Raw genomic sequence first — 25,950 nt, forward strand, 5'->3', positions numbered from 1 at the left:
GACGCTACCTGCTGAGGCGGCTGAGGTCATTTGGAGCACAGGGAGCGCTTTTAAAGACCTTCTATGACTCTGTGGTGGCATCTGTCATTTTTTACAGTGTTGTATGTTGGAGCAGCAGTTTATCGGCAGCTGAGAGGAAGAGGCTGGATAAACTCATCAGGAAGGCCAGCTGTGTTCTGGGATGCACCCTGAACCCAGTGCAGGTGGTGGGAGACAGAAGGACTCTAGCCAAAATAACATCTCTGATGGACAGAGTCTCCCAGCCCATGCATGTAAATGTTGCTGAACTGCAGAGCTGCTTCAGTGACAGACTGCTGCATCCTCGATGCATGAAGGAGCGTTTCTGCAGGTCCTTCCTCCCTGCAGCTGTCAGACTGCACAATCAGAACTGCTCCCAACAAACACAGATGTTTACATCTGCGCTGTAACTGCAATAATTTAATCAACCAATTCGCACTACAACCTGGTTTGCCTCTTATCTGTAGTTATTTTTATTTAATTTAATAACTGTACAGTACTCTCTGTATATAGTAACCATTGTCCTTAATGTAAATATGTAAGAAAAATTGTGTATGTTTCTGTTCTGTGTCCTGTGTACTGTTTGTTTGTATATGTGTCTTTCTGGCTGGTGTTACAACCAAATTTCCGCTTGTGGGACAATTAAAGGATTAATCTATTCTATTCTAAACAGCAGAGCCAGTTATACAAAAAATAGTTTAATATCATTGACAAAGACACTGATATGCAGTTAACGCACCCACATTTTACACAGACTTTCAAGCGCAGTCAGAAATATCACAAATATACAAAAACAGCCTGTAAAAGTACACGAGACACCAAACAGTTTCACAGAAGAGCCGACCGCACCTAAAGGCAACCGGGATGGTTTTACTAACAGCTTTCTCAAAGGAGATTTTATGGGGGTCCTTGAAGGCAGCACAAAGACACGACTGCTGCCATATTAAAGGAGCAGTCCCCTCATTTTGATTCCAGCCCTTTAAAGGAAAACACCAATCTGTTTCCAATCAATCCATGGCTAAGAGATGTACACATATACACACAGATCAATAACCAATCATCTATAATCAATCGTCTGTGCTTGCTGTCAGCTGGAAACCTCACATCTCCGTCTACAATATGAACGTAAACACATTACGAGGTTTTCACATGACAGCAGACTCACACTGGCAGTGTGTTGGTCCAGTTAGAACTGGTTTGTTTTGGCCTAGTCCAGTTTGGTCTGGTCTGGTTTATTTTTTCAGACGCTGAGAGTCTCTCAGTGAGTCTCAGTCCAAGAAGTGACCCAGTGTTTCGGGGACTTCCTGTTTCGACATGAGGAGACTTGGTCCTGGATCAGGAATCCGTCAGCATCCATGTGCTGCTGTTGTAGGTCGTCTTTACCCATAATCCTCCCCTGATGGAGCGCCACCGCCCGCCACACCCCCTGACGCAGAAAGAACCCACACTGCAGAGAAAAAGAGGGATCAGAGACCTTGTATGTCCACAGAGACACGGAGGCAGTGAATAGGTGACACAGGTGAGTTTGCTGGGATAACCAGTGATCTGCTGAAAGGCAGATTCATACTGGTCCTATTTTGGGGTGATTTCCCATAATTCCTTGCATTGACAGCAAACTGAATATTTTTTGGTTTAAGGAGTCTGTCGGGATTTGTGTGTGTGAAATTTGATTTGATTGGCTGCAAAAATCTAGCAGGTGTGGCCACAGACACATTAAAGGGTGAGCCCGCTTAATTTTTTTCTGCCGTTTTCTGTTAATGTGTCTTTTGTGACTCCTTTCAGAATAAAAGCTCCATCAAATCTGCAGAGAAAAGCCAACAAACACAAGCAATCACATTTTTTGCTGAGCTGATCAATCAGAAAAAGTAGAGCAGATGGAAACAGGAGGTTACTGAAAATCAAATGGTCCCTGAGATTATGGATGAAACAGGTTTTATTATGGGAGATGAATTTGTGGGGATGCCGTTATTAGTAAAAACCTAGAATTGATCAAATTTAAGACAAAATTTCAAAGAACCTCAAAGTATCAGTGCTGACTACTTTAAGCAAGTACAAACTTTTTAACTTTGATCTGACTCAGCACTTTTCATAGTCTCAGTAATCAGTTAGTAACCCTTCCACCTCTGGTCCTTACAGCCGGGCTCTCTGGCTGCGGTGCCCCAGCCTCAGAGCTCCTCGGTCAGCCTGTCGTTCTCAGATGGCTGGCTCTTCATCTGGGCCTTCTGGGTCTTTGCCTGGTACAGCTCCCTGGTGCTGGCTCTCCTGAAGAACCCACACTGAACAGCAGGGGGCGACACACAACACTTTACAGAGATAAAGCTCACGATACAGATGAATGATGAATGGTGATGAGTGGTGATGAGTTGATGCTGCTCTGGAACCTAAAACTGGAACCAGTCTGGCAGTGCAGCAGAACTGGAGCTATCTTTCAGAAGCACTCTTGAGTTTTCAGAGATGGTTTGTAAATCCAGCTCAGGAACAATGATTTCACTGGAATCATTTAAGACTTTTTCTCCCAGTTTCTATGCCAAATGAATAATTTAAAGACTTCCTCTGATCAAAATCATCTTTCAGTTTACACACAAAACACCAGGCAGCTGAAAGTAAGCTGTTATTATAACAATATATGAGTACTGTGGAGACGGGGGATAATATCCACTTGTAAAAAGTTTCCCTGGACTATGACTTTATCTGCTGCATCATTTCTGTATGTTAACACCCGGGTTACCTTCCAGAGCAGCAGACAGATGAGAGCCAGCAGCAGGACACCTGCCAGGGCAGACAACATGATGATCCATAGGGGGGCGCCAGAGTCCACCTGTAGCCCCAGATCTGGATAGATGTAGACCTCAATCTGCAGAGAATACCTCAGAGATTCAGCAGGAAACTACAGCCACATACAGTGAACTGTGAAGGAGGGTGCAATGGTCCTTAGGGGGCACTGGCTGCAATCTGTTACCTGCGAGCTGTGAGACTCCATGTTCACGGTGGGTTTGTTGGTCTGCAGCTTCAGAGATGCCTGACCTTGAACCAAGACACTGCTCGCATCGCTGTAGTCCTGAAACACAACAAGAAGCGATAACTGGCCATGAGAGGATGAAAAAGACAAAAAGTCCTGATATCTGAGCACAGGTGTCTGCAGGTTTGGGGACAGAAATGCTTTCTGAGCTCACAGGATGACATTTTTTGCATTTCAGAGGTCTTAAGAGTTTTCATGCAGTATTTAAATGATAACGAGGGTTAATTTCGACAACACTTTAACACACAGACAAAAAAAAAAATCAACTTTAAAAAATATAGAGCAAAAGAAACCAAAAATAGAAACTATCAATCTAAATAAAATGTAACAAATAGAATAAAAACCACTTGTCTCTGTAGTTGTGATGCAGACGGTTTAGTCTCTTTAAGCTGTAGTTTTGAATTCTTCTGGTCTCCATCAGAGATGGGCAGTAACAATTCAAGTCAATTCAATTTTATTTATATAGCGCCAAATCACAACAAAAGTCGCCTCAAGGCGCTTCATAGATACAGAGAAAAACCCAACAATCATATGACCCCCTATGAGCAGCACTTTGGCGACAGTGGGAAGGAAAAACTCCCTTTTAACAGGAAGAAACCTCCGGCAGAACCAGGCTCAGGGAGGGGCGGGGCCATTTGCTGTGATTGGTTGGGGTGAGAGAAGGAAGACAGGATAAAGACATGCTGTGGAAGAGAGACAGAGGTTAATAACAGATATGATTCAATGCAGAGAGGTCTGTTAACACATAGTGAGTGAGAAAGGTGACTGGAAAGGAAAAACTCAATGCATCATGGGAATCCCCCGGCAGCCTACGTCTATTGCAGCATAACTAAGGGAGGATTCAGGGTCACCTGGTCCAGCCCTAACTATATGCTTTAGCAAAAAGGAAAGTTTGAAGCCTAATCTTGAAAGTAGAGATAGTGTCTGTCTCCTGAATCCAAACTGGAAGCTGGTTCCACAGAAGAGGGGCCTGAAAACTGAAGGCTCTGCCTCCCATTCTACTTTTAAATACTCTAGGAACAACAAGTAGGCCTGCAGAGCGAGAGCGAAGTGCTCTAATAGGGTGATATGGTACTACAAGGTCATTAAGATAAGATGGGGCCTGATTATTTAAGACCTTGTATGTGAGGAGCAGGATTTTGAATTCAATTCTGGATTTAACAGGAAGCCAAAACAGGAGAAATCTGCTCTCTCTTTCTAGTCCCTGTCAGGACTCTTGCTGCAGCATTTTGGATCAGCTGAAGGCTTTTCAGGGAGTTTTTTGGACATCCTGATAATCATGAATTACAGTCGTCCAGCCTGGAAGTAATAAATGCATGAACTAGTTTTTCAGCGTCACTCTGAGACAGGATATTTCTAACTTTAGAGATGTTGCACAAATGGAAGAAAGCAGTCTTACATATTTGTTTAATATGTGCATTGAAGGACATGTCCTGGTCAAAAATGACTCCAAGGTTCCTCACAGCGTTACTGGAGGCCAAGGTAATGCCATCCAGAGTAAGAATCTGGTTAGATACCATATTTCTAAGATTTTCAGGGCCGAGTACAATAACCTCAGTTTGATCTGAATTAAGAAGCAGAAAGTTAGCGGCCATCCAGGTCTTTATGTCTTTAAGACATTCCTGCAGTTTAACTCATTGGTGTGTGTTATCTGGCTTCATGGACAGATAGAGCTGGGTGTCATCTGCATAGCAGTGTAAATGTATGCTATGTCTTCTAATGATGCTGCCTAAGGGAAGCATGTATAATGTAAACAGAATTGGTCCTAGCACTGAACCCTGTGGAACTCCATAATTAACCTCAGTGTGTGAAGAGGACTCTCCATTTACATGCACAAACTGGAGTCTATTAGATAGATATGATACAAACCACTGCAGTGCAGTACCTGTAATACCTACAGCATGTTCTAATCGCTCTAATAGGATATTATGGTCGACAGTATCGAACGCTGCACTGAGGTCTAGCAGGACAAGCACAGAGATTAGTCCACCGTCAGAGGCCATAAGAAGATCATTTGTAACCTTCACTAAAGCTGTTTCTGTGCTGTGATGAGCTCTGAAACCTGACTGAAACTCTTCAAATAAACCTCTGCAGATGATCTGTTAGCTGTTTGACAACTACTCTTTCAAGGATGTTTGATATAAAGGAAGGTTGGAGATTGGCCTATAATTAGCTAAGACTGCTGGGTCTAGAGATGCTTTTTGAGTAAAGGTTTAACTACAGCCAGCTTGAAGGCCTGTGGTACATAGCCGATCATTAGAGATAGGTTGATCATATTTAATCGGAAGGTTGCCGGTTCGAGCCCTGGCTTGGACAGTCTCGGTTGTTGTGTCCTTGGGCAAGACACTTCACCCGTTGCCTACTGGTGGTGGTCAGAGGGCCCGGTGGCGCCAGTGTCCGGCAGCCTCGCCTCTGTCAGTGCGCCCCAGGGTGGCTGTGGCTACAATGTAGCTGCCATCACCAGTGTGTGAATGTGTGTGTGAATGGGTGGATGACTGGATATGTAAAGCGCTTTGGGGTCCTTAGGGACTAGTAAAAGCGCTATATAAATACAGGCCATTTACCATTTAAGACTGAAGCATTAATTAATGGCAGGACTTCTTTGAGTGGTTTTGTAGGAATGGGTTCTAAAGTTAACTCAGAAAGATCAATTGGAGAAAAAGAGTCTAACTTAACATCAATGGTACTAAGAGTAGCTGTAGATAATATTACATCTGTGGGATGATTATTGGTAATTTTTTTCTCTAATGATTAAAATTTTATTTGTGAAGAAGTTCATGAAGTCATTACTAGTTAACGTTAAAGGGATGGTTGGCTCAACAGAGCTCTGACTGTTTGTCAGCCTGGCTACAGAGCTGAAGAGAAACCTGGGGTTGTTCTTATTTTCTTCAATCAGTGATGAATAGTAAGATGTTCTGGCTTTGCCGAAGGGCTTTCTTATAAAGCAGCAAACTATTTCTCCAGGCTAAATGATGATCCTCTAAATTTGTGACACGCCATTTCCTCTCCAGCTTACGAGTCATCTGCTTTAGGCTACGTGTTTGAGAATTATACCACGGAGTCAGGTACTTCTGATTTGAGGCCTTAGTTTTCACTGGAGCTACAGTATCCAGAGTCGTACGTAGTGAGGAGGTGAAATTATTAACAAGATGATCGACCTCTGTTGGGGTAGCGTTTAGATAGCTGCTCTGCTCTATGTTGGTACAGGGCATTGAAGATGATAACAGTGGGTGGATTATATTCTTAAACTTAGTTACAGCGCTTTCAGAAAGACATCTACTTTGATAAAGTCTACTCTCCACCGCTGTGTAATCAATTATTGTAAATGTAAATGTTATCAGGAAATGATCAGACAGGAGAGGGTTTTCAGGAAACACTGTTAAATGTTCAGTTTCTATGCCATATGTTAAAACAAGATCTAGAGTGTGATTAAAGTGGTGGGTGGGTTCTTTTACATTTTGAGAGAAGCCAATTGAGTCTAATAACAGATTAAATGCCATGTTGAGGCTGTCATTTTCAGCATCTACATGGATGTTAAAATCACCTACAATAATTATTTTATCTGAGCTCAGAACTAAACCAGATAAAAAGTCTGAGAAATCAGACAGAAACTCTGTGTAAGGCCCAGGTGGACGATAGATGATAACAAGTAAGACTGGTTTCTGAGTTTCACAGCTGGGGTGGACGAGGCTAAGCATCAGGCTTTCAAATGAATTAAAAGTCTGTCTGGGTCTTTGGTTGATTAATAGGCTGGTGTAAAAAATTGCTGCCACACCTCCCCCTCGGCCTGTGCTTCGAGGTTTCTGGTAGTTAGAATGACTCGGGGGGGGGGGGGGGGATGTGGGGGATGTGATGGAATGTGCAGAAAATAGGTTTAAATGTTAAACAAATTTCTTCCAGTCAGAGAATGTTGCATATAATTAAATCTTTGCTTGATGTATAAAGTTAAAAGATTAAAACTAATAAAACAAGTTTTAAAAAGAGACATTTGATTACATTTTGTATGATGGATTATGCAGAAAAAGTAGAATTGGGCTGAAAGATCTATCACTTTATCACCTATTCAGGTTGTAAATCATGTTTTTAAAAAGTAACTAAGTGATTAATTACTTTTGAAAATAAGTAATCAGTAAACTAATGGGATTGCTTTTTTGGGGAAGTAATCAGTAATTAGTTACTGATTACTTTTTTCAAGTAACTTGACCAACACTGGTCTCCGTTTGCTTCTTTAGCTGGTAAATGTTTGCATGCTTGCATTTTAAACTGGCAGGAAGTGAACCAGAAGAATGACAGTGGGCATTAAATGAGGGTATAAGACTGGGGCTGCCCTTTTACCTCGATCATGGTGGAGTTCCACAGTCGGGCTTTGATGGTCAGAGTCGCCGAGTTGTTCATGCTGACGAGAGGACAGACGAACTTCACGCACCTCGCTCCGCGGACACAGTCCTGCAACACGGTTTGCTGTGGTTACTTTGAAACACAACTGTGGACGTCCTCATAAAAATGTCCTCATGTTCTTCAGAAGCCCTCAGTTTTCTAAAACATGTCAAAATTGTTCCTCAAATTGTCCTCTCTCCTAAATGTCCCCACATTTAAAACTGTCCTGTCCTCCAAGATTGTCAATAAGCTTGTAGAAACAGTGTGTCCCTGTGCTTGTGTCTGTACCAGACTGTAGCGCTTCTTCTTTCTCTGAAGATGGAGGACAGTTGGAGTTCTGTCAGTCTGCTCCTCTTCCTCGTTTACTTCATCCAGATTCCTCTTCATCTTCTTCTTCTCCTCTTTTGACAGCTGAACCAACAGGAAGACAGGCTAACTTTCAGAGACAAGTTTAAAATCTTCGGTAAACAGTTCAGTTTTAATTGGCCTTTATTCTAAAGAAGAACGACTTTTATTTTGAAAGTAGTGTATGAGGCTGATGTTGCTGTGGTTACCGTGAGGTTGAGAGGATTAATGATGTTGCCGGGTGGAGAGCAGCGAGGCTCTGAAGTACCGTTTATTTGGATCTCTGTGAGGTACAGCAGCCACTTCCCATTGGTGGCTTCCATTGGCCAATCAAACTCCACCTCCAGGGTGCCCAGGTGGCCCAGCGGCTTTCCCTGGACATGCACCTGATGGAGAATACCGTTCACACCTGACCTGGTGAGGGTCACGCAGAACTGTAAATGTTTTCAGACTAACCTGGAAGGTCAAGACCAGCAGGCTGCCGATGTCCTCTGTCTTCTTCATGGCCACCTCACCGATCACATGACCACTGAAGGAGGTGGGGCCTGACGTTGAAATTCTGTCGAGGTACCAGATGAAAGGTTACCATGCCTTCTCCATTTAAAATACTCAGAAGTGTGGCTCCGTGTTGGAGCGTTTCTGTGGACCACTGTGGCCCTTCTTTTCACCTGTCCAGCACTCCCGAGTGCAGTGTGTTGCACTCTTCATCCTCTTCATACCTGCCTCACTTCCTTGTCCCCCATTAACCATATAAGTACAGGGTGTCTGTAGCTCACAAGATAGGTCACCTACTAACTGGAAGGTTAGTGGTTTGATCCCTGACTGCCTTGGGCAAGATACTAACTCCAACTTAATGACTCGCTGCCCTACAAGGCCACCTGCGTCGGGCTAGAGGACACACACGCAGACACAACTGGACCAGGGCAGAGATGCTGCCGTCTACACCGGGTCACTCTTACCCCATTTACCCACCCCTATTGCTTGTCATGTCTTTTCACGGTGTTACGGTGTGAAGGCATAGGGATAGCTCAGTAGGTAGCGTGGTCGCCCCGTGACCGGAAGGCTGGGAGTTTGAATCTACCGAACAGCTACCCTCAGGTACACCGGAGCAAGGTACCATCCCCATTGTGTAATGTATGTACAAGGAGTCCAATTTCACTGCAGGGAACTGCTAGTGACAAACAAAGGCTTCATCATCATCAACTTGCTCTGAAGATGCTCCATCTGAATATGAATATGTGTGAATGTGAGCTAGAGCACACTCAAGTGCTTGCATGAATGATGCAAGTTAAATAAAGCACTTTGAGTATAGAGCCAGTCTATTCAGCATTTACATGGATGTAAGGCATGTGTTTATTGATACTGTCTGTTATCTATGTGCTGATGTTCATCATTTTTTTACTAATTTTGACGCTGTGAGCTGAGGTCAACGTTTCCACTGTGCTTCGGTTTGTTCTGTGTCGGCTCACATTGGGGCAGGGTTACTGTCCTTGTCAGTCTGGATTCATTTCACAACAAAGAGTCGTAACTCAGATTCTCCTCCCTGGCTGTGAGCTTAAAGCTCAGACGGGCCACCTGATGTGCACCTGATCTGTACTTACAAACTGAGTGATGTCTGCAGCAAATACTCCACCACCATGAAGACGGAGATTGGGGACAGATCCGGCTGTTCACTGAGCCTGAAGACACACAGAAATGCCACTCAGTAACCTCCAACAAACACAGAGAGAGTGGCGTGTGGTGAAGGCCGTACGTGGATAGCTGCAGCACAGACTGGATCTCGCGTGTGTCCAAACTGATCTCAGATGGCTGAAATTTGATCAGAACCTGAACCTGAAACACAGGAAGAGACAATACATCAGAAAGAGCTCAGCAGAGTTACTGCAGTACAGACAGCAGCAGACAGCAGCAATGCTAGTGCCCTGGGTCAGCAGTGATATTCCCTACCTTGTTGTTGCTTCTGAAAGGGTTCCCGAGCTCACACTGAAGAGAGGTCCCCTCCACAGAGCACTCCACCACTGCCGAGGCATCACCCTGAAACACAAAGAAAAAGGGGTGATATGGTACTACAAGGTCATTAAGATAAGATGGGGCCTGATTATTTAAGACCTTGTATGTGAGGAGCAGGATTTTGAATTCTGGATTTAACAGGAAGCCAAAACAGGAGAAATCTGCTCTCTCTTTCTAGTCCCTGTCAGGACTCTTGCTGCAGCATTTTGGATTAGCTGAAGGCTTTTCAGGGAGTTTTTAGGACTTCCTGATAATAATGAATTACAGTCGTCCAGCCTGGAAGTAATAAATGCATGAACTAGTTTTTCAGCGTCACTCTGAGACAGGATATTTCTAACTTTAGAGATGTTGCACAAATGGAAGAAAGCAGTCTTACATATTTGTTTAATATGTGCATTGAAGGACATGTCCTGGTCAAACATGACTCCAAGGTTCCTCACAGTGTTACTGGAGGCCAAGGTAATGCCATCCAGAGTAAGAATCTGCTTAGATACCATATTTCTAAGATTTTCAGGGCCGAGTACAATAACCTCAGTTTGATCTGAATTAAGAAGCAGAAAGTTAGCGGCCATCCAGGTCTTTATGTCTTTAAGACATTCCTGCAGTTTAACTCATTGGTGTGTGTTATCTGGCTTCATGGACAGATAGAGCTGGGTGTCATCTGCATAGCAGTGTAAATGTATGCTATGTCTTCTAATGATGCTGCCTAAGGGAAGCATGTATAATGTAAACAGAATTGGTCCTAGCACTGAACCCTGTGGAACTCCATAATTAACCTCAGTGTGTGAAGAGGACTCTCCATTTACATGCACAAACTGGAGTCTATTAGATAGATATGATACAAACCACTGCAGCACAGTACCTGTAATACCTACAGCTGCTCTAACAAAGTCACCGTGGTGTTCCACTTTAGATGGTCGGAGCTCTGCTCTACCTTTGTCTCTACTCCAGAGTAGATAAGTGATGGTGGGATGCTGATGCTCAGAATGGTGTTGTGAGCATCCTCTGCTGGTTGACCTGTTGATGGTGTATTGCTGATGTTAACCTCCAGAAACAGCCTCTTGATGGTGGAGTTGAAGTACATCACCTGAGTACCCTCAAGCCTGAAAACACACAAGAACACAAACATCGGCCAAACCTCAGCAGCTGTCTTAGTTAATAATCACCTGACAGACTCTAACCATGTTGTAACTCACAGACTCTAAGCCAGTCTTCTGTTCTTTTGTCTGTTATTGTTTATTCTTAATGTTTGTACAGTTTCCTTTAAAAGTGAAATATTTGAATTTTGTTTTTCATTATATCTCAGTACCTAACAGTTAGTAGGAGACACTGGCCTTCAGGCTTTCTGGCAGAACACCTTCAGGGAAGTAAGTGGAATATCAAAGTCAATCATCAAGTAAGTGGTTGCAGTGGGATGTGGTCTGTGGGTTCAGGGGGAGGTGCCAGACAAGGTTGGCCAGCTCTGCCCTATTTCAGTAGCACGCCAGGACATGGAGAAGGAAGGAGCTGAGAGCAGACAGCTGCACCGGGATCAAATGTGGTAAAAGGAACATTCTGAGCTAGTCGGCACATCCGCCTGAAAGGCACCTTGTAATTAAAACACTGTGAAACACTAACACATGTTACAGTGGCCCTCAACTGCCCAGCAGGACAAGGTCAGTCCCCTGACCCATCCAGGAGAGGGGGCACTGGCAGAGATGGTGGTAGTGCCAGACTGAAGTGTTAGAAACCCGTGGCAGCGCTGTGACACTGGCTGAGAACCAGCTAGCAGCAGCCCCAAGAAGAAGGCCCCGTGGCACTTCCCCGTTTCGACTGTCCGCTTAAGGACAGCAACAACAATCTCCAACTAACCTCTATCTGTCACCACAGGTCTTGGCGACAGTGGACGCTACACCTTGCTTACTGGGAGTCCCACAAAGATTGGGACAGCAATGCTGGTGGTGCAGATGACCGGTACACATGCACCAGGAGTACCCACTGATGGAGGAGGAAAAAGTGCTCCAACACCCTCACCCAGTCTGGTAGAGACATTCAGTGTGCCGGTAAGGTGCCAAGGGGTACAGGTCGGTGTGCGATGGACTCAGGCTGCACACAGACTCTGGTCCACCAAACCCTGGTTTGCCCGGAGCATTGGTTGAAACAGAGCATGGGGACATTCCTAAATCAATTTCATATCATTCAAATGAAAATAACTCAGCATTAGCGTTAGCTGATATACTGTAGAAGATGGATATTTAAAGCTTCAGTCAGTGATTTTTTAAGTTATTTAATAAAATAAAAGAATACTGCCTGGGTTTGTGTTGGGATGCACTGATGACCATTACTGACATCGTCAGTGGTGACCCGGGGTGAGTGAGGCTGTTTAATGCTGACTCTGAGGAGGAGGAAACAGCGGGGCTTCCAGTGATTCGCTCCACAGAGATGTATCCACTGGAGCATCGAGTGTAGTCACAAGACAACACTCGATGATAGAAACTGATGTTCACATGGTGCGCCCAGGTATGGGAACTGATAAGAATTTAGCGATTTCGATTTCACTATTGATATCACTTATCAATTCTATTCCTTATGGATTCTCATTGGCTCCACCATCAACGACAACAAATTCATGCAAATTAATAACATGCTGTTTGGTCAAATCAATCACAACAACTTATTGCTGCTAAAGGAGGGTCTGAAGCTGCTGAATCATGGAGTGTACAGCTGTAACAATGATTAGTCTCAGACGTGTAGTTGCTTCATTTTCTTTTTCAAGTGTAGTGGATTTCTGGGTATACAAATATAAATGAGATAATAAATAATGATAAATAATAACAAAGATTTTAACTCCAGTGAAGTACAGAGCTTCTTATCTGCTTCATCATGCCTTTAAATTGGCTTCTTATCACATGACCTCATGCTTCCTGCTGAGTGTTTCTGTCCAATCATCTTTTTTGGACTCTGGGCTGAGCAGTGTGTGTTCTGTTCACTCACTCGGGGAAAGCTTTCTGGCTCTCATCGGTGAACCGAGCTGTCATCTGCAGGTTGCTGTGGCAGCGGTTATCAGAACCACAGTCCTTCTGGATGTGGATCTGAGGGACAAGGACAGCATCGGTCAGACCAGCAGAGTTTGGCTTTTCTATAAAAAGGTTCTGATGGGTTCTGACCTGGGTTCTGATGGGTTGGGGGGTCTCACTCAGCACCGGGAGGCGTTTCAGGTCCTGCACGTTCTTCTTTTTCTTGGGAAACTTCTCGTACAAGGAGGCATTCAAGGAGAACACCAGAGGCTCCACTTTGTCTCTGATTACACTCTTCAGAACATAAGAACACAGAAACTGAACATCAGCTCAGTGCCAACATGACGTGGACTGCAGGAGCTTCTTTGCAGGATCTGTCCAGCCAGACTGATGTGAACTGGCCACTTGGAGCTGAGGAAATCAGGCTGAAAGCAGGTGGTGATCAGCAGGAATGTGAAGTAAACACGAGTCAGTGGACTGAAAGCATGAGAAACAGCAGGCTCGCTGACAGACTGAAACAGAATCACAGAGTGAAAACAGGACGAGAGCCGAGCGAACGCGATCAGAAACACAAACCGAAGACATGAACGAACGTGACTTTTGCTTCGACCTGCCTACACACCACCTCAGATGCTCGCTGTGGTTTTCCTGTTGAGCTGTGGCTGAGAAGCAGGATGTGGAGTCTGTCAGCAGCCGCATGAATAACATGGCGGCAGAAAGTCATCATGACTTTGATCATCAGAATCAGTTCGTTATATCTCACACAGCAGAACTTCCTTCATCTGACTCTAATTAAAGGAAAAAATATAATTTAAGTTTTTTCATGCAGAACTGGAGGACCACGTTTGGTCTTTGCTCTCGTTATGTGGTGTGCTGGTTTGGGACGATTCTCAGAGTGAGCTAGTCTTAAATAAACCGTGACACAGCTCCGACACTCGCCGCTCACATCGACACTAAATGTTTTGTTTCAGTGGACGTGCTTGTCAGATTTCAGCAGCCTGTAGGGGGTGCTATGCCTGTGTTTGTCTCACCTGCAGTCCCACTCTCAGCGTCCTGCACTCCTCCAGCGGCATCGACAGGTAATCAGAGTACACGCTCTGCCCGTTGTCATGAAAATTGAGGCGGGGCTTGACACTAGTGATGTCAGCTTTCAGCGTGAAGAGGATGGCTGTGACACAAAGATAAGGGTTCAAATATAAAACACACAGGCGTAAGATAATCACAGGTTGTGATGTGATTTATTTGTTGTTCCTTAACCCTGACATGTGACAGACACCAATAGAGTCCAGGATCTGGGTGGGCTTTAAGGCGTCTGGGAAGGGAACTCAAAACTGGATTATAGATGGCAGACAGTTGGTGTCGTAAACCCCCGCCTCTGTTCAAAGATGGTCGCTCACAGTGGACATAAATGCTTCTTTCACTCCTCTTTCAAACCATCTGTCCTCTCTGTCCAAAATGTGAACATTGGCATCCTCTTTCAATCCAGTTTTGAGTTCCCTCCCCAGACACCTTAACGCCCACTCACATCCTGGGTCATCTGACCTCAGGAAATCACATGACAGGGTGACTACGATGACCTGGTTGACTGAGAACCTTCACAGACATCTAAAATACAAGACTGTTTTATTAAAACTCCGGCAAGATTTTTATGAAATTGAGTAGGACCACGAATTGATCCTTGAGGAACTCCACATTAAAATTCATAGATAAAGATAATCTACATTTTAGACTGGATTTCAATACACAACATTTTATTTCTGATACTTTAGTTTCTCTGTGAAAAGATTAAGAACAAACATGTTCAAACAAAGGCTTGACGACATTGTGAGGCAGCATCAGATCATGGGAGTCGACAGCCACACTCAGTAGCTTAGATTAAAAAACATGCGCTGAACGAAATTTAAATGAATACACTGCCCAGGTAGCACATCCGAAGTTACTTTTACAACATCACCTTTGGTGGGACATATCAGTTTCATTTAATGTAAATGAAAATAACTCCAGCAGTGTTAGCTGACATACTGTAGAAGATGGATATTTAAAGCTTCAGTCAGTCATTTTTAAGTTATTTAATAGAATAAAAGAATACTGTATTCATAAACATACATACAGACAAAAATAGTGTTATTACACAGAAACTGATGCATTCTCATAAACGTATAGTTGATGTATTATCATTATTATTTTAGCAGAGTGGCTGGGAGGAACAACTCCCTTCTGACTAATGTTGGGGTTTTACACATGTGCCCATCACCAGTCAGAAGTGAGCGTCTCTGACTCACTAACTCGTATCAGACTCCATTCACAAACTTCTACTGCCTCCTCCAGAGTAAATAAAGGTGGATGCTTCTCACTCGGGATTGACAGATACTCTGGATTACTGCCATCACACTGATTTTTCTGCCAATACTACAGTTTGGGGTTTGAGTTGGGGTTTAATTATAGCAGAAAAGGTATCGGATGTATTACTGATAGTTGGCTGAAGCCTCACGATGCTTCTGTAATGGAACATGACGACTTTAGAGGAGATCAACTTGCAGGGAAAAAATCTTTTTATTAATTTGAAATTATTTTCAGTTTTGGTTGGTGTGACCTGCGATGACAGAGGAAGTACTCTTTTTATGCTGGGGTTTATCAATAGTTTATCAATATATTTATATTTGCACACCAATGCTAAATTAGCCAATACTTGAATGGACTCTGGTCTTCTCTTTCTGTGTGTAGTTGACATGTTAACAGTTATCAGCTTCTCTGTGAGACAGAAGACGCTCGGGTCCAGAGACACAGTGAGGGTGACCTTGTCTCTGATTGGTCAAATTAACACAACCAGCAAACACAGACACACACTGAGAGAGCGAGAGTCTCAGATGTAATAATATCAGTTTCTCTAATGTGATTTATCATTCAGAGAATCACTCAGGGGACAAGAGGACACACAAGGACACGGCATGATGTCATCTGTGCGTGTGTGTACAGGCGTGTTATAGCAACAGTGTGGCCTCAGCTCTGATTGGTCAAGTTAACGAGACACAATAAGGACACACGCTCAGAGTCTGTGTGTGTGTTGATTAAAAACTGGATCTAATTGACAGCTGTGTCCTGTCAATCACGCACGCCCGCACGCACGCACGCACGCACGCACGCACGCACGCACGCACGCACAGGAAGTTGATGTCATTAGCAAGTCCAGCCTGTAACCTCTTGTTAGTGGCAGTGTGGTCGATTGCTGTGCTCGCTTAGACTCTCCTGAGGTGTTACCTCAGGTCACCTGACCCAGGTGTGTGTCTACAGGTCAGAAACCACTACGGGCTGTTTCCATGGTTACACGTTGGTGGGCTGACACTCCACCATCTCGCTCAACTGCCTGATAAAATCCTGCTGCGTAGTTTCTGTCTGCTGGTGCTGAGAGTGATGCGAGATGGACAGTGAGAGTCCACCTGTTGGAGGTTAATCCAGCTGTGAGCTCAGCTTTGAAGGCAGCACCTCCTCTTGCAGCAGGCCATAGGGACGTGAACTTTGGATGAGTCACATGACTTCATCTTTCAACAGCCAAACTCTGGGAAAACTGGGAATGGTCATGATTTACTTTGATAGATAACAGTTTATGCCTGATTTTACTGGCACACGGGCACCTGGTAGGATATAATGAGCAACTACAGCCAGAAGGTTGGGTTAATGCATCCTTAAGCTAAAACTGAAGGAAGCCCGCAGCTATGGGCATTGGAGAAGGAAAGCAAACAGGAAAAATATGTAAATACTCTTGCATCAAACGCCATCAAAAACTAATGAAACGGGACTGATTCTGAACCTTCCAGGTAGACATAGCATGTTACAGGTGTACTACCGCGTCTGAACAATACTTCCTGGTTTAATTTGGCTCAGCTATCCTTCACGGACATCTCCCTGCAGTCCTGTTTTGGCCACTCGTATGCTCTCCTCCACAGAGCCAAACCTTCCAGCCCAGCCTTCCAACCTTCGCAGAAGTTAGCATGATCAGATTTAATATGGGTGCATTTTTTTGTCTTTGACTCACTGATGTTGTCTCTGTCGCTCTTCTCTCCCCTGTTGAACATGTAGAAGAAACACACTTCCACCTGTATACTGAGAGAGTCGAGCTGTTAGCATGTTATCGTGTGAAAACACCTCCGTACTGAGGGTCTGTGAGCATGTTAGCTGATGGTAGCTTTGAATCTCACCAGAAGTCACAGCTGTTTGGGTCCACGATGGTCGGAGAAACTTTGAGTGTTTTATTTAAATGGATGACCGGTCGACTCCTGAGGATCAACACATCAGTCCATTAATAAATGCATAAATTTAGTTATTCTTGAGCTCTTAATTAGCAGTAAGTGCTAATGATCAGTACTTTGAGGACTTCAAAATGTACTTTAGATGAGCACTATTTAGCGCAGAAGTTGGTACCTGAACAGAACAACGGTATCATCGAGAGAACCAACCAGCAGGTCCGGGTAATAGTTCCCATCAACATCCCCGCCTGCAGAAAGGGAGTAGCCAAAAGTCCCGAAAACAGGGGAGACCGTGCTGCCTCGGATCACCTGTACAGAGGAGGAGGCGGGGTCACAGGTGTGTCTGCACACCAATTTAAAAACCTTCACTGGCAAAACTTGTCTGGCCCGTGAGGACATGTCTGCACTCTGATGGTTCAGAGTTGGTTTGAAAGTTGTGTCCTGGGAATGTGGGTCAAACATAGAAAGGACCGTGTTTTTGTGAGACCTGGCTCGGCTCTGTAGAGATGCCCTCACTGCTTCCTGTCCAGATCATCACACTTCCTGCTTCATGAAAAGGAGCTCCGATGGCAAAGTCTGGAACAACCAAAGACCCGTCACCATGACTACTGATTAATGATCACGAAAACACCAGCATCACGTTGAGCCCTCACCCTGGAAGCCATCCTGGTTGAGGTCTCCTGCAGCGGCCACAGCCATGCCGAATGCCGACCCTGCCGGCCCCTTCAGCACTACGCTGGGCTCAGAATTGAACCTCCCTCCTACGTTCACGTAGACATAAACTGCCCCGCCCACCTCCGTCTGACGGTGGAAATAAAAAGGAGCGCCCACCAGCAGGTCGTTCCACCTGTGGGACAAAAAAGCAGCTCAGTGAGTGTTCCTGAAACATGTTCCTCAGGTTTAGATTATGGTGCTCTGTGGTTCCCACTGAGTCGTTGTCATCAGATTTTACTAAAGGTACTGACCGTGTTGCCTCAGTGCGGGTCATGTGACCCATAAACCATTCCTCACCCGTCATTATTGAGGTCAGTAACTGCCAAGGCGTTCCCAAAATACGAGCCCATCTGTTGACCGCGCAGCTTCTGGCGAATCATCAGTTTATCAGAGCGCTTGACGGCCAGCAGCACCGAGCCATGAGCGTCTTCCATACGGTCCCGAGGAGCTCCTATTCAACAACACACCAATCAACACATCTATCAGTAAATCTACAGGTCAACCAGCTGCTTCCTGATTAGCTGAAAAGTCTTCACCTGTTACGATGGTTTCATCATCCTCAGAGAGAAGGCGAGGAGCCTGAGCGACAGAATATCCTGCACAAATACACGTTTTACATTCAGCTTCAATTCTTTAAATGTAGGAAAGGTTCCCATTAAAAGCATACATGTCTGAACATTCATTGAAACTTCAAAATAAAAGCAGCTGAATTCTGTGACACACAGACAGATAGATACATGCGAGACCGATGGAGGACTGATCCAGAGGAGACCTGCTTCATTAAAATAAGTCTGCCACGTAAAACAATAACACAAAGCACGATTCAGATCCTGACTGATCCGCACGTCAAAGTATCGGCTGCTCATCCACATACGTAACTCTGCACTTAGCTTGTGAGGCTGCAGGTATTTATTTAAGTCAAAGGAAAGAGCCGGACTCACAGCCACCTGTGGCGGCAAACACTTCCTGCAGAAACCAGAATTACACTTTTTGAACGATATGAAAGCCGGTTTGACGCGTGCGTTTCTGAATGAAGACACACAAACAGAGAGTTTTCACTATGGACTCTTTTCTGCGTCAGCGTGTGACTAAAAACCTGAAACACTGCTCACAATAAGCTAAGCCTGACGAGAGCTTCTGCTCTGTGTTGAGGAACATTAGCGTTTCTACAGGACACCGTCCCTCTGCTCCACCCTCATTAAATCATTGTCTCAAACCGCATGTGCTCATTGCAAACCTTATTTAGGCACATTCATGTAGCTGATTTAAATACTGTCCTGCCCTGAGGAAGACACGTGTGACCGAGCTCAGATCTGAATGAGCTATTTAAAGAGACGGCGCACCGATGTAGATGTTCCTGTGCTTCTGGTTGGAGAAGGAGCTCTTCTTGGTGTCAAACTCATCGTCAGGGTTCATCCAGGAGACTTGGACGTTTCCTACAACACACACACCATGAACTGCATTAGATGCTCACAGAGCTGAGATGCTCGCTCTGAAAAGGAAGAAAAACATCAGAATAGAATAGAATAGAATCACCTTGCCATTCGAAGCTTCCAGGCGAGCCAACAATGACTTCGCTTTGAGTGATGGCCGCTGACATCCCCATCCCGCACATGACCTCACCAGTGAAATCACCCAGATGACTGAATACAGACAGGCAGCAGGTGAGGAGGCGGAGCATCACTCATCACCTGTAGTGTGCAGTCATGTGACATACCTGCAGGACTGTTCGGGGTCCTGCCAATTAGAGTCGTTCTCGTCGTACCGCAGGTCGTTTCCACGGAGATAACAGCGGCCAATCATTTGCCTTAAATTGAACGCTCCATAGAGTTTTGTGAAGCGGTGACCGCATGCCTGCAGAGCAAACACGCCGTTCTTTAACTTCTCACCAATAGGAAAATAATCAGCCAATCAGAGCACAAACTCACCAGGACACGCCCCCCAGGCCGGCCCTGACTGGCTACTGAGACGCCCAACCACATGTCCTCGACCAGTTCATCAGCATGGATCTTGGCTGAAACACATCACAGGTGAGTCACAGACTGTAGGCTCCGCCCACTGACGGGGTAAAGGTAAAAAAGTAAACTTTTGTGTGATTTATTCCACTGACTCTAACCCCATACGACCTGTGCTGCAAATATGTTGTCCAGCAGCTGACAGAGCAGGTGCTATCCTGCACACCTGAGCTGCAGCACTATGACAGCACAGCTCACCTGGACCTGTCACACAGGTGTCACATACCCGCTGGCTAACCTCAGCCGGGAGAGTCAGCTCAGATCAGTGAGTCGCTGATTCATGACAGTTTCTCTCCATATAAACACTGTGTGTGTGTGTGTGTGTGTGTGTGTGTGTGTGTGTGTGTGTGTGTGTGTGTGTGTGTGTGTACATGTGGGTGGGTGTGTTGCTGTTGTTGTGTTTGAGCAGCCGATAACACACACAGCAGCTTTCACTGCTCACTGAGGGATGGAGTTCCCATAATGCACCAGGACACTGATAGCATCACCCATTAGTGCAGCCAAACAAGCTCAGGAAACGGGTCGCTGACTGTCAGGCTGAGTACCTGATCTGTGATTGACCGATACAAGAGAAAGTAAACAAACCAGCCAATAAGGCTAAGGACACGTGTGACTCACTTGGATCTATGAGCTTCATCCTCCTGCAGTCTGACTGGTTGGCACTGATTGGACAGGTGTACACTCCTCCTGTGTGATTGGCTGGAACATTTGGCTCCGCCTTCTCTCTGGGGGCTCCGACTAATAGCCTGTCGGGATGACACAGACGGCACAGTTAACGTTTGAGATTCTGGGTGGAATAAATGAGGAAACGTCTGAAGGACACACACAGAGGACACGGGTCGCCTCCTTCTAAGGAGCTTCAGTCACGTGACGTGAATTATCTGAAGATGAGCAAACCGGCCCAGCCTTCCAGAGACAGTTCGGGGGACTCTGTTTGTGTCAGTGCCGTCTACATTTAGTCTCACAGTAAAGTTTTACTGGAACAAACGTGTCCTCCCAGCTGAGAGCTCGTTCACAGCAGCCTGACCTGACTGTGCATCTGTACCTGTTTAACTGCTGCTGTGGGGTCCCAACTGCTTCACAGCTCAAACCCTATCAAACACACATTTGAACTCTGCCTGTCCTTAGGCATCACTACCTGCTTAACGTGTCTCCCAGAATCACCTGACTATGCATAGTGTCCTCAAGAACCCATAAGACCATGGCAGATGGCCCCGCCCCTCCCTGAGCCTGGTTCTGCTGCAAGTTTCTTCCTGTTAAAAGGGAGTTTTAAAAGAGTTTTAAAAGAGTTTTTCCTTCCCACTGTCACATAGGGGGTCATATGATTGTTGAGTTTTTCTCTGTATCTATTATTGTAGGTTCTACCTTACAATATAAAGCGCCTTGAGGTGATAGTTGTTGTGATTTTGAATTATTGATCATGAGTGTGACAATCACAGAGGAACACACCTGGGGGGAGGGGGGGAACTTCCAATCAAAGACATTGACCTCCTAACCCCTGAACACTCCAAGGAAGCTACATTAGAGTGAGAGTGTGTGTGTGTGTGTGTGTGTGTGTGTGTGTGTGTGTGTGTGTGTGACTAACAGCTAATCCAATTACAGAGTATAAAGAGACAGTTGTCACGGTGACTAGAGACAGACAGCTGGGTGGCCTCTGTGTGACCGCCTCTCACATAGAGACAGGAAATGTGCAGCTTTAGTGTGACCTGCACTTCCTGTTAGACCCCCCATCTAACCTCAGTTTACTCTCACACGATACTCTGCAGACAGTAGCTGCGCGCAGAGACTTGAGCTGCTTTTATTTTGAAAGTCTAACCTAAAAATGTGTGTGTGCAGTGTGAGGCTGCACCATGTGACCTGCCGGCATCTGCTCGGACTCACTCTGACGATAAACGCCGCGCTGACAGAGGTGGGCGCTGTCACTCCTCTGCTCCCCGACATTACGGAGCCCCCGAAAACCTCCTGAAGCTCCACCTTTCTTAATACCGCCTTGTCCTTTATCTGCTGTTTGCGCAGACTTCAGAAGAATTCAGACATATTATTAACGCTGTGGGGCATTCACCTGACTCTGTGTGTGTCTGACGCACACACACAGAGTACGGTGTGTGTTTGATAGGGTCCAGTGAAGGAAGCGGAGAAGTCGGCCAGAATTCGGTGGAGAACAGTCACCTGAAGCCAGACAGACCACTCTGTGAAGCCAGAGAGCGGACAGAAATGTTGCCCACGACGACCACAAAATGATCCACTATTTTAGACGTCCTCACAACTCCAAATGCCACGTTTATTATTCACACATGAAAGTGTTTCTGAGATATGACCTCACTTCCTGTTTTACTGCTGCTTTGATTAGCTGTGATAGATTTGGTTCTAACTGATGAAAAGTGGAAACAATGTTGCTTTGAACTCTGCTTCATCAAAATAATCCAGCAGTTCTTCATCTATAGAAAAGGACCCACACAAGCCCGCTCTGTCACAACACTGGTGTTAATGGTCACTTTGAGGACAGTAGAGATCTGCTGACCTAAGGTTCAGTCTGAAGTCAGATCATTTACCCGGACACACCTAAAAGCAGATGTACAGCTAGCACGCACGCACGCACGCACGCACGCACGCACGCACGCACGCACGCACGCACACACACAGGTGTGTACTCACAGGTAGCTCTCTGTCTTCAGGTCTTGGTGCAGAGCAACAGAAAATCCAAACAGACTTCCTCGTTCGCCCATCTTCAGCAGTGGAAATGATGTGTCGAGGTTAAACGCTGCACACACGCTGATACCCACAACCAGCAACATGCACACACCTGTTGCCATGGAGACACACACCTGAACAGCAGAAAAAAGTCAGAAGTGCGATTGTCAGTAAGTTATCTTTAATGTCACACAGGTTTTATTCTACCTGGCTGTATCGTCATGGTAACTGATGCTCAGTGGAAGACGTATGAAATGTGAAAGCTGCTGAGCCGTACCTTTGTCGTGTCATCAAATGAGTCCTGAGTGAATCTCTCAGAGTGTTAAAATGCTGACTGTGGTCTGGATAGCCATCTATCTCTTTCATGCAGACGACACTGTTATTGATGAGCCTCTTTATACCCTCACAGTCACACTCCACCGTGAACTTAATCTGCTGCGTTTCAGGACGTTTTGGTATAATCTCGAAAAAACTGGATTGGGGTTGTATTTGGAAATGTAATTCACAAAGGTAGCATGAAAATCAAAAGTCAAAGATTATTGTAATCTTTTATTTGAAGTTTGAATCTCTGGAAGCAGGATTGATGCTGCTCAGCTTTCTCTGGGTTATGTTAAGAAAGAGTGCAGCTCATCCAAGCTGTGTGAGCTTCCTACTTTGTGATGATCTGCTGGGATTGGTGGTGGTCGCTCTGCCACGGTTGATTTGAAGTTGGTATGGAAAATGAGGAGCACTTCATCATTCTACCTGCTCACAAGCTTAATGGAGATGCTGATTTCTTTTTCCAGCAGAGTTTAGCAGGTGTCCGCAGCAGCAAAGCTAAAGGAAACAGTTTTCTGGTCACCCTGAACGCCACAGAGAATCTACGAAAGTCACTTCACCCAAAACTTCAGTAACACCTCAGCAGCTATGAGCTTTTCTCCTCCGTGCTATCGTTGTGTTCCTTATCCTTTTCTACTGTATTTCCTTGCAGCTCTTTACTCTTCTCTCTGTGTTTTCTGTTGGGTTTATGTCTTTCAGTAAATACTGAGAAACTGTCTTTCTGTGAGCTGCAAACAGTATACCTGTACTGACTGTATTTTTGCTTTCACTTCAGGCTGTTCGTTCTGGCACTAATGAAACATTAATTACATGTAACAGCGCATTAAATATGAAGTGTTTTTATGCTCTCTTCTATCCCACACAGACACTTTATGGTAAATGGTAAATGGCCTGCATTTGTATAGCGCTTTTCTAGTCCATAGGACCCCAAAGCGCTTTACACTACATTCAGTCATTCACCCATTCACACACACATTCACACACTGGCGATGGCAAGCTACGTTGTAGCCACAGCTACCCTGGGGCGCACTGACAGAGGCGAGGCTGCCGGACACAGGCGCCACCGGGCCCTCTGACCACCACCAGTAGGCAAACATGGGGTTAGTATCTTGCCCAAGGATATTTGACATGCAGCCCGGAGGCAGCCTGGGATCGAACCACCGACCTTCTGATTAGTGGCTGACCTGCTCTGCCACCTGAGCTACAGCCTCTCACAGAATCTTTACCCAGCAGACTTACAGTACATTAGCTTTAGATGTGGAGTATTTTGACTCTGTGGCACTTCATTACAGCGTGAGGACACCCGTCTAACCCTGGAATGAATTTACTGAGATATTAAATTTGCTGCTGAATAATAGAAATCTGGTCTGAAGTCTGTCCCTGTCAGATCAAATGTAAAGAAATAAGGGTAGAGGAAGAAATGCAGACCTGTTGCTCTTCCTGTTGGCTCATTGGTTTGTCCCTTGCAGGTTGTCAGTTTGATTCCCGCACTGCTCCGTCTGACTTCTCCTCCGTCTGCTCACCGACTGATCTGCACACGCTCAGATGCCTCCCTCACTCACGCCCTCATTCTCATTCTTCAGCCGTGCTCACTCGCCCTGAAATGAAATCATGTCTCTCTCTCGGTTAACCCCACCCCCACACTCTCTCTCGCACACACACACACACACTATATTTGTCTTTCTATCTTTGTGAAGACCCATGTTCTCATGTTGCTTGTAGAACGCCTGATCTAGAACCAGAACAGAACCCTGAAATTGGTTTTGAAGGTCCAAGACATTCAAAACCTGGACCGCTCAAGTCCATGAAACAAAACCAAATGTCCTCACAAAGCCCAGAACTCACATGAATAGACATTTGAGCACCCACCCACACAAAGTCACAAAATGATTCAGGTTGTTTGGACATTTGAGGGCACCTTGATTCTCGCCACACACACACACACACACACACACACACACACACACACACACACACACACACACACACACACACACACACACTGCATACCAGAGACCCATGCAGTAGGAGAGCATGCTCTCTGCTGAGGAGCAGTGCTCCACTGAGAGCACCACAACTTGAAGAAGAACCTCTGGTCCAGGTTCTTCTTCTTCTTCAGGACATGGAGGAAGTGCAGCCACTGCTGGGCCTTCTTTAACAGGGCGATGGTGTTGTGGGTCCAGGTGAGACCAGTGGATATGTGGGTGTGGGTTAGATACAAAACAAATTCTATGGCAAGGGGGAGCCAGAACATCAGGTCAGGGGGAAGAAATCATGATCCCCATCCTCCGAGACTGTGGTGACTGTGAGAACATCTGACTCAAAAGAGAGGATCATTGCAGAGTTTGAAACCTGGACCCTCCGAGGTCGATCACTAAGACTATGTAATATACCCTCTGAAGGTCTTCTAGGCTTCCTGTCGTGTTTGGGTCAAATCTGACTGATTTACAACTTAAAACACTCATAAATATTGTTTTTTACATCTGCCTCGAGGCCTTATGACATCCTCCACACTATGCACTTGAACATATAACAGTGATGGTCAGCTCTTTCATTGAATTTTGATTGTTTAAATCAACCTTTACATTTGTGATGTTCCTGGTCAAAAGTACCTGCCATAGGAAATGAATGGGAATTAGGGCTGGGTATCGTCACTGATTTCTAGAATCGATTCAATTCCGATTCACAAGGTCCCGAATCGATTCGAGCCACGATTCGATTTAATTCGATTCGATTTAAATCTGGGAAATTTTGACAGTCAGAGATATAATTCAGATCAGGACATTTACATATTTTTGTATCTATAAAAAGGAAGCTGACACTCTCAAGACTTTATCCAAGGTGTGAGCATCACAGCAGATGCCTTTGTGTCAAAGTAGCTGAAGATAAAACACAGAAAAACATGAAGGTGATTTTCCTGGCCTGGGATTTTATAAAAATATTCTGCAGTACATCAAAAACGAAAGAAAACCATTAATTAATCAACATTACCTCTGACGTTATAGCGGTTTTATTAGACACACGGCTAAGCATTTTGCATTTTGAATAATTTTAAAAAGTTTCAATTTGTTCAGTATTGAACAGCAGAAATGAGGTTTTCTTTTCGGAAGACTGTAAAAGGGGAAAAAACAGCGGCCGACAGCGCTGTAAGCAACAGTAGACTTGTGTAACAAGCAAGCGAATAATGAAGAAAGCGAAACTGT

The 25,950-nt window shown here is 45.1% G+C and overlaps 1 protein-coding gene across 1 annotated transcript; it reads right to left on the bottom strand.

The window, feature by feature from the left end:
- Nucleotides 1–727: 727 nt before the first annotated feature.
- Nucleotides 728–25,008, bottom strand: LOC101465384 (integrin alpha-3). Its single transcript, XM_076883528.1, has 29 exons — nucleotides 24,176–25,008; nucleotides 22,394–22,563; nucleotides 20,357–20,484; nucleotides 19,652–19,737; nucleotides 19,441–19,577; nucleotides 19,260–19,366; nucleotides 19,067–19,159; nucleotides 18,260–18,319; nucleotides 18,021–18,174; nucleotides 17,663–17,856; nucleotides 17,497–17,585; nucleotides 17,185–17,318; nucleotides 16,962–17,039; nucleotides 16,799–16,866; nucleotides 13,797–13,933; nucleotides 12,916–13,059; nucleotides 12,743–12,840; nucleotides 10,704–10,872; nucleotides 9,707–9,793; nucleotides 9,513–9,592; nucleotides 9,361–9,438; nucleotides 8,216–8,318; nucleotides 7,969–8,145; nucleotides 7,703–7,825; nucleotides 7,373–7,483; nucleotides 2,978–3,076; nucleotides 2,747–2,872; nucleotides 2,140–2,294; nucleotides 728–1,465 (listed from the first exon to the last, which is right to left on the bottom strand). The coding sequence occupies exons 1-28, from the start codon at nucleotides 24,197–24,199 to the stop codon at nucleotides 2,184–2,186; spliced, it is 3,165 nt and encodes a 1,054-aa protein (XP_076739643.1). The 5' UTR covers nucleotides 24,200–25,008; the 3' UTR covers nucleotides 728–1,465; nucleotides 2,140–2,183.
- Between the last annotated feature and the right edge of the window lie 942 nt (nucleotides 25,009–25,950).

The sequence above is a fragment of the Maylandia zebra genome, linkage group LG4 (assembly GCF_041146795.1).
Source record: "Maylandia zebra isolate NMK-2024a linkage group LG4, Mzebra_GT3a, whole genome shotgun sequence".
NCBI lineage: Eukaryota > Metazoa > Chordata > Actinopteri > Cichliformes > Cichlidae > Maylandia > Maylandia zebra.